At 33.2% G+C, this 8,093-nt stretch overlaps 1 protein-coding gene across 1 annotated transcript; it reads right to left on the bottom strand.

Moving 5' to 3' along the window:
* Nucleotides 1–2,259: 2,259 nt before the first annotated feature.
* On the bottom strand, nucleotides 2,260–4,110 carry LOC120172900 (CBL-interacting serine/threonine-protein kinase 12-like). Its single transcript, XM_039180236.1, has one exon. The coding sequence runs from the start codon at nucleotides 3,972–3,974 to the stop codon at nucleotides 2,553–2,555; it is 1,422 nt and encodes a 473-aa protein (XP_039036167.1). The 5' UTR covers nucleotides 3,975–4,110; the 3' UTR covers nucleotides 2,260–2,552.
* Between the last annotated feature and the right edge of the window lie 3,983 nt (nucleotides 4,111–8,093).

Below are 8,093 nucleotides of genomic sequence, written 5' to 3' on the forward strand. Positions count from 1 at the left end.
CGGACTTCGGATTCGGATTCAGGACGTCGAAAGCATAAAATATGACTTTTCAAAAATTTGAAATTTTCGGTCAAAATGAAAGTCAACGAGTTTGACTGGCAATTTCGAGGCTTTCCGGTCTGAATTTCGAAAAACGGACTTCTGAATCAGATTCGAAACGTCGAAAAACGCCAGGATATGTATACTCGGTCAAAGTCAAAGGTCGTTTAATGCTCGGTCAACACCGGTCAAAGTTCTAGTCAATTGTGGTCAACGGTCAACAATCGACCATTTTACACAAATATCACCCTAACATAAATTAATTACAAAATTAGCCACCTTCTGTAAATATTTACGAAACTAACACCCAAATTTTACACAAATAGCACCCAAACAGAAATTAATTACAATCATACGATGCCCACTCTCAGGGGTGGCGCGTGCGGCGCGTAAACAGTGATACGGTGTCGGAAAATTAACGAAAAAATTTCTAAAAATTATTTTAAGGCATTTTGAGACACTTACATATCTCAGTTCATAATTTTGAACGGCGGAGAGCTCGATTCCGAAACATCGAAAACTTTGACGGTCTCACCCCTTCACGCACCGGCTACGACGGAGAACACCAGTGGACTCGGAACGATGCAAGGAACACGATGATGCATGAGGTGTCGAAAATTGATCATCGGATCGTCGTGAATCGACGAAAACCCAACTGAAATCGAGTTATTACCGACGATACTTCCGACTGAAATTAACAATGAACGACGACGATTCACGACAAAAGGTTTGAGGGGTTTTGTTTCTCGATCGACAACGAACACGATAGTGGTTTCGGTTCGTCGATCGGAGGTCGAACGACGAGTAGATCAGAGTTGAAATGAGGATTGTTGGAAAGAAAAAACTGAAAAATTTCTGCTGAACTGCTCACGGGGGAGAGTTTTATAATTCATCAAATAAAAAATAGTCAAATCATGGGTTTAGTCACTGAACTTCTTGCACTTCTTAAAATGAACTACCAACTTTACGATTTTACAATGTAATCCTCAATATTCTTCCAAAATACCAATTAAATCCAATACTTTATAATTTCTAAAATTTAGCCCCTAAATTGAGGTGTTACATACCTCGCGTTTTGTATAACGCGAGATATGTTAATTACCACACGCGATAAATTTCTCTGGACGTCTCAATATCTCGGAACCTCACATTAGGTCATTAATTGAAATATTAAATCACATTTTCTTAAAAGTGTATCCACATACACCTTTACTTGCTTTTTGGAGGTCATTAACCTCCAAAAAAGCAAGAAAAGCACACACATGTACAAGAAAAAAAGGGGGTTTCTCTACTCAATCTAAGGGTTGTAGCAATGACAACATAGGACCACATTCGTTAATGTCACAACAGCAATTCATAAGTGAGTTGGATTGTACAATTGTCATATCCCCACAAAACCCAAAAGCCTAAATCAAGCTGAATTGACATCAACGACCGATGAATCAAATGTTAAAGTTTATTTGTCCTGTCCTTATCTATGAACCATCTCTCAGGTTGTAAAAACGGTACACGCCATTTAAACAACTATTTTAGAACTTTACAGTGACGTTTGAGTGATTTGAAGTGCATAGAAATGTTACTTGTGGCTTTCATCTTCATCAAATGTGCAAGAATGCATCATGGTTGCATTATGGTCAGATAAAGAGACATGATATGCGATTTCTTGCAAGAGAAGTATATAATCATGTTTTATCACATGGTGTCAGATTTTGACACGCATCTCTTGTTGCAAACAAATACAAGTTCCCTTCCTTGCACACAATTTTTTTACCAAACTTTGCACTGAGATATCAATTAAGTTGATAAACACGTGAATGAATTCCATGGATAAGCATTATACATTATCAAGACATTCCTTGTAATTTCTAACATAAAATTTTTCGTTTGTCCATGTCGCAACCTAAGAATTGAAGCGGAAAGAAGGGCACAAAATGAGAAGTGTTGCATGATTATACTAGAAAAACATCCAATTCCTAGTCCCCAATCCTCTAAAGAACAGCTCTGCTATGAAAAATACAAACAAAAAGTTGAATTACTTCTGAAAATGAATTCTTGGATTCTCTGCTAGTTTGGGATTAAGGCTTTTGAATGTTGGAGGGGATTTGATGGATCAGATACATACTTTCCATAAGTGCAGGTGATATAATCATATAAAATTAAACTGACCAAAGTTTCACAGAAATGTTCATGCTAGATGCTAATGCAAAACTTCAAACACCATTAAATTAAATAAATCATCAATTCATTTCACAATAAAGTTGATGGGAATATACAAGACAAACAACAAATAGCAAAGATTAGTATAAACCTGTATTCAATTCTCTGTAATCTAAAATATTCATCTCGATACAAGAACAGATGGTATAAATATATATATCATGTTATCTGAAGCACCTTCTAAGTAGCACAACAAAAACAAGAACACACACGAAAGATTAAAAGAAGAAGAAGAAGCTCTTTATGATACAAAAGACAAAGAGAAAAGCTTACCCTTTTTTCTTCATCCCGTCTCTCTAATCCGTATCGGAAGGTAAATACGATGCACCGGCAGGCGAAGCTGCGGCACTTGATTGTAATTCCTCCGCCATCAATTTCTCTAACCCGGGCTTCAATTCCCTGTTACAGAAATCCTCATACTCTCCTCGTTCCCCTCCTTTCTTCTTCACTTCCACAACGACCAAAGAAGGCGTTAACTCGAATATCTCAGCTGCAATCGACAATCGCCCTTTGACTCCTTCTCTAGAACCCTCCAAGCTCACTCTGCAATCCTTTTTCCTCACTGTGAAACTAACCAAATTCGCTATCTCCTCCAATTTCGATATGATTTTCGAAACCGGCGCACCGGAGACATACCGGGACCCTTCCTCTCCTTCCTCAAACAATCCAGATAAATTGAACCCCGGGGAGAATGAAATAATATCAAATGCATTTAAACTAGCTGGTCTGGGCAATGTGCCAACTTTCCTCCTGGGTTCCATCTCTGTTTCGGATTCAGACATCGATGACTCTGAACACGCATCATTATCATCATCCTCAACGCTGCAAAGTTTATCATCTTCAATGTAAAATCTAATATGTTTAAATCCCTTTTTGAACCAACGCCTCTCCATGATTTCTGGAATTGTTATTCTCGTTTCTTGGTTCGTGTCCAGAAGCTTGGTGAGTAACCGAATTAACTCAGGTGAAAACCATCTCGGACACCTGAAGTCACCCTTGTAAATCTTCTTATACATAGCCATGATGTTCTGATCTTGAAACGGTAAATACCCAGCCATTAGAACGAACAAAATCACTCCGCAAGACCAGATATCTACTTTCGCCGCATCGTATCCTTTCTTCGCCAATACTTCGGGTGCCACGTAGGCCGGCGTCCCACAAAACGTATGGAACAAACCGTCTTGCCGGATCTGATCCGAAACCGCGCTCAACCCGAAATCGGAGACTTTCAAATCCCCGTTTTCATCGAGGAGCAGATTCTCGGGCTTCAGGTCTCGGTGGTAAACGCCGCGAGAGTGGCAGAAACGGACGGCCGAGACTAATTGCTGAAAATATTTCCTGGCGACGTCTTCTTTCAATCGACCTTTGGCTACTTTGTTGAAGAGCTCACCGCCACGGACGAATTCCATGACGAAGTAGATCTTAGTTTTCGTGGCCATGACTTCGAAGAGTTGCACGATATTCGGGTGGCGCACGCGGCGGAGGATGGAGATTTCGCGCTTGATGTGAGCGATTAAGCCGCTTTTGAGAATCTTCTCCTTGTCGATCACTTTGATGGCTACGCTTTCACCGGATTTGACGTTGCGCGCGTGGTACACTTTCGCGAAAGTGCCGTGACCGAGGAGTTTTCCGACCTCGAAGCGCCCCAAAAGAAGGGCTTGGCCGCCGCTGGCGGCGTGTTTCTTGGCAGAGGTAGCGGCGACAGAGATGGAATCCATTGATGGTAGATGTTAGGGTTTGGTTCAAATGAGACGAAAACGGAATTCGAATGGTTAATGATCGGCCATTTGAAGAATTCCTTTGGCTTTTTTGTGAGTTTTGTTGAGAGGCTGAGTTGAGTGAGTGGCCTAAATGAAATTGAATTTGTTACAAGGTTATGGAAGGTGATGCTTTTATGGAGGAGCCGAATATACTCCCAACAAAAGTTTTAATGAAATCCGGTTAATATATTGTTTTGTACATAAACTTGTCATTTTTATAAATATTATACCTATTTTGCTCAATCAATTTATTATTTGATTTTTACATAAAGTTTTCTTAAAATAAATTTAGTATCTATATTTGGAGAGGTGACAATAATGACATTTTGATTGGGTTTAGGTTGAATTAATTCGGATCAAGTTAAGTTAGTTTTATATTACATTTGATTTAGTTTTTATTTTAGTTAAATTGAATCTGATTCGAATTAGTTTGTATCTATGATAAGTTGGGTTTACGATATAGATTTAGATGTTTTTTGTCTTTATTTTTAAATAAATATAATGATAAATTTATTATTATAATTTATTTTTCAAAAAAATTGAAGGATTCTAAATTAGGTTTATGAGATTCAGAGTATTTTTTGACAGAACCAACAACGTATTCATGTTCATGAGATTAAAAATAATGGACTAAGACTTTTGAGGCATAATGATTGTTTACAAATAATAATGGGTGGCGACAGACGTTGATGAGCAACAACATGTAATAACATTTTTGATTGAATTTAGAGGTTAATTTGATATTTTATCTAAATTTTAAAGATTAAATTAATATTTTATCTTGAATTCATGGATCAAGTTAAAGCTTAATAACTTTTACTAATGTATGATATCATCAAACCAACAAAAATCAATGATTTAGTGATCAACGTTTATGATTTACCCTTTAATATTTTGTTTATAATAAAAATCAATAGTATACCTATTAAAATTTAAATACTAATTTAAAAATAGAAATAATAGTTTGAGGATCTCTTAATTAAATTATAAAAATGAAAACTATGGTGATGCTAATTATGATGATTTATTCTTGTCTCGGATTATTATAGTCGTGATTTGGACAGTAGTATAAAGAAAGTAAAAAACAGCAGTAGGATGGGAGGAATCTACGTGGGGGGGAATTAAGGAAAGAGAGAGACACGGTGACCAATTCATCGGTGACAACTGAACAAAGTCGACCGGTCGACACACACACAGACACAGCTGGTTCCAATGCCGACGTGCAAGTTGGGGGCGTGTTATGACTGTCATGTCTGTCGTTTGATGTGCACAGTTTGATTACATCCCGCTTTCACAAATATATGGGTAATTTATATGTTTAGCATGTAAACTATTATTATTCTTCAGTCTTTATATTTAAATTTTAGGATAAATTATGCATTTAATACTTAAATTATAGTTTTGATCTATTTTATAAACTTTTAATTTTTTAAGTACTTCACCATTAAAAAAATTAACTTTGATTTGCATATGATACTTTTTATGAGTAAACCGCATCATCTATCACTCAACTATCTTTTTACCCTTATTTAACTATTTTGGTGATTAAAGTTTAGATTTTTTTAATTTAATTACTTAACTTTCAAATTACTTGCATTTAGGTTCTCCAACTTTTAAAACTTGCAATACAGTCATCAAACATTTATATCTTTTGCAATATGGTCCTCGACGTAACGACCGTTTCACTTCCGTTAGGGTAAATTATATAAATGGTCACTGAAATTTTTAGGCACTTGCATTTAGGTCCCCAACTTTTAAAATATACAACACAGTCATCAATTATATTAAACCCCAAAATCCAAAAATTTTCAATTACATTTTAAACCTCAAATTCTAAAATACTTCAATTACATACCCAACCCCAAATTCGTAATCTATTCTCAAAATCTACCATAACAAATTAAACTTAAAGAAACAACCCTAAACCCTCAAAACATAATCGTTTCAAAAAATTTAACCAACTATAAGTGAACAATAAGTGATTATGTTGGGTTTAGGGTTATGTTGGACCTAAATACTCAATTCAGTTTATAAAAATAGTTGACTCGAATTTTTTTTGATTTGATTTTATAAAATTTAAATCAAGTCGAATTGAATTTTCAAGTTTCTGTTTAAATTTAATTATAAATATTTATCATATTATAATATTATTTGATTCTAATTCAGTTCAGTTTATAAAATAATTGACTCGAAATTTTTCGATTTGAGTTTATAAAATTTAAATCAAGTAGAATTGAATTGAATTTTCAAGTTTTTGTTTAAATTTAATTATCAATATTTATAATACTATAATATTATTTGATTATAATTTAAATAGTTTTTTAACCATATATAAATACATACATTTCTTCATATTTTTCTATATGTGATATACATATATCATACAGAGTCAATGGACTTACTCAAACTTAAAAATTAATCCACTAATTACTAAAAATCTTGAGATATTTGAGTTTTATTTTACAACTCGATTTTAACTTGAAATTTTTTAAGTTGAGTTTATGAAATTACAACTCAAAGTCAATTTGTATCAAATTTTTTGAATCAATTCAAGTCGAAAAATAATTTTTTTTCGAATCGAATTGAGTATTGTTCACTTATAGTTGGTTAAATCTAACTTTTAAATCCTAAACCCAACATAATCACTTATTGTTATGGACCCAAAATGAAATAAATGTTGTTAATTATGTTGGGTTAATTGGTGGGAAAATTTAGCATTTAGGTTATGTTTTGAGGGTTTAGGGTTGTTGCTTCAAGTTTAGTTTGTTATGATAGATTTTGATAATGAATTATGAATTTGGGGTTGGGGTTGGGGTTGGGGTTGTAACTGAAGTATTTTGAAATTTGAGGTTTAGAATGTAATTGAAGCATTTTGGATTTTAGGGTTTAGAATGTAATTGATGATTGTGTTGCAAGTTTTAAAAGTTGGGGAACCTAAATGCAAGCGCCTGAAAAGTTTAGTGACCATTTATATAATTTACCCTAACAGCAGTGAAACGACCGTTACGTCAGGGGACCATATTGCAAGCGAACTAAATGTTTGGTGATTGTATTGCAAGTTTTAAAAGTTAAGGGACCTAAATGCAAATATTTGAAAAGTTTAGTGACCATTTATATATTTACCCTAAAATTAATAGTTTAGAAATTAAACTTGTAGTTTACTCAAAGGTGATCTTCTTTTCTTACCAACCGAACCGAACAAGAGTTGAAGACTTGAAAGGATCCCACCCTTTTGGCGTTCACCACGTGTCCTTTCTTAAATGGTGCTTACGTAACCGCATGCATGTGGGTGGCGTCTGGTCTAAATAATTTATCCTTGTACTAATACAAATAAATCTTATTTTAATTGATATTATTATACTTAAAAACAATAATTTTAAATATATTTAAATGGATATTTTTTAAGAATAAAAAATTAGACAAATATGCTATAAGAAAAAAAATCCATATTCACATTTTATTTAAATCTAAAGTCCTATATAAATTCCAATTGAGTTTTAAATATGCCCTAAACTTGGACTGAGGAGTCACATCTGACCTAAAGTTTTGTGTACAAAAAAAAATCTATTGCTCCTTGTTTAAATTATATAGTAACAAAATAAAAGTAGAGAGATTAATTTATACAAATAAATACATTATAAGATCTATTCATATATTGCATAAATATGATATAAACTTGAAATTTTTTGATATGATTTAAAATAAAAGCAATTTAAGAAATTAAATTAATGTTAAGTTGGATTTTGTGAATAATTAGGTCAGATCAGATTTAATATAAAAATATTTGACTTAAAATAATAATATAATTATTCTTTTAATAGTTTAAAATAATTAAGGTTGTTGGTTAACACTTTTGACTTCATCGTACCAAATCTATCAAAGATTTTAAATTTTTTATTTCGTCATTTTATTAAATAAGATTAAATAAAATTAAGAATTTATCAAACGATTTCAGTGATTAAAGGAGAGTTATTTTTTAAAAAATATTAAATTCTAGTAATTACGTTTGTATGTTTATTGATAATGATTAAGAAAGATTATGAATAAATAATATCATTATAATTATTAAGATTATCG

Source organism: Hibiscus syriacus, unplaced genomic scaffold, assembly GCF_006381635.1.
Source record: "Hibiscus syriacus cultivar Baekdansim isolate YM2019G1 unplaced genomic scaffold, ASM638163v2 tig00111915_pilon, whole genome shotgun sequence".
Classification (NCBI taxonomy): Eukaryota; Viridiplantae; Streptophyta; class Magnoliopsida; order Malvales; family Malvaceae; genus Hibiscus; species Hibiscus syriacus.

Bases quoted from the DNA above. Each gene is read 5' to 3' on its own strand.
- LOC120172900 (XM_039180236.1), bottom strand. From the start codon at position 3,974: ATGGATTCCATCTCTGTCGCCGCTACCTCTGCCAAGAAACACGCCGCC.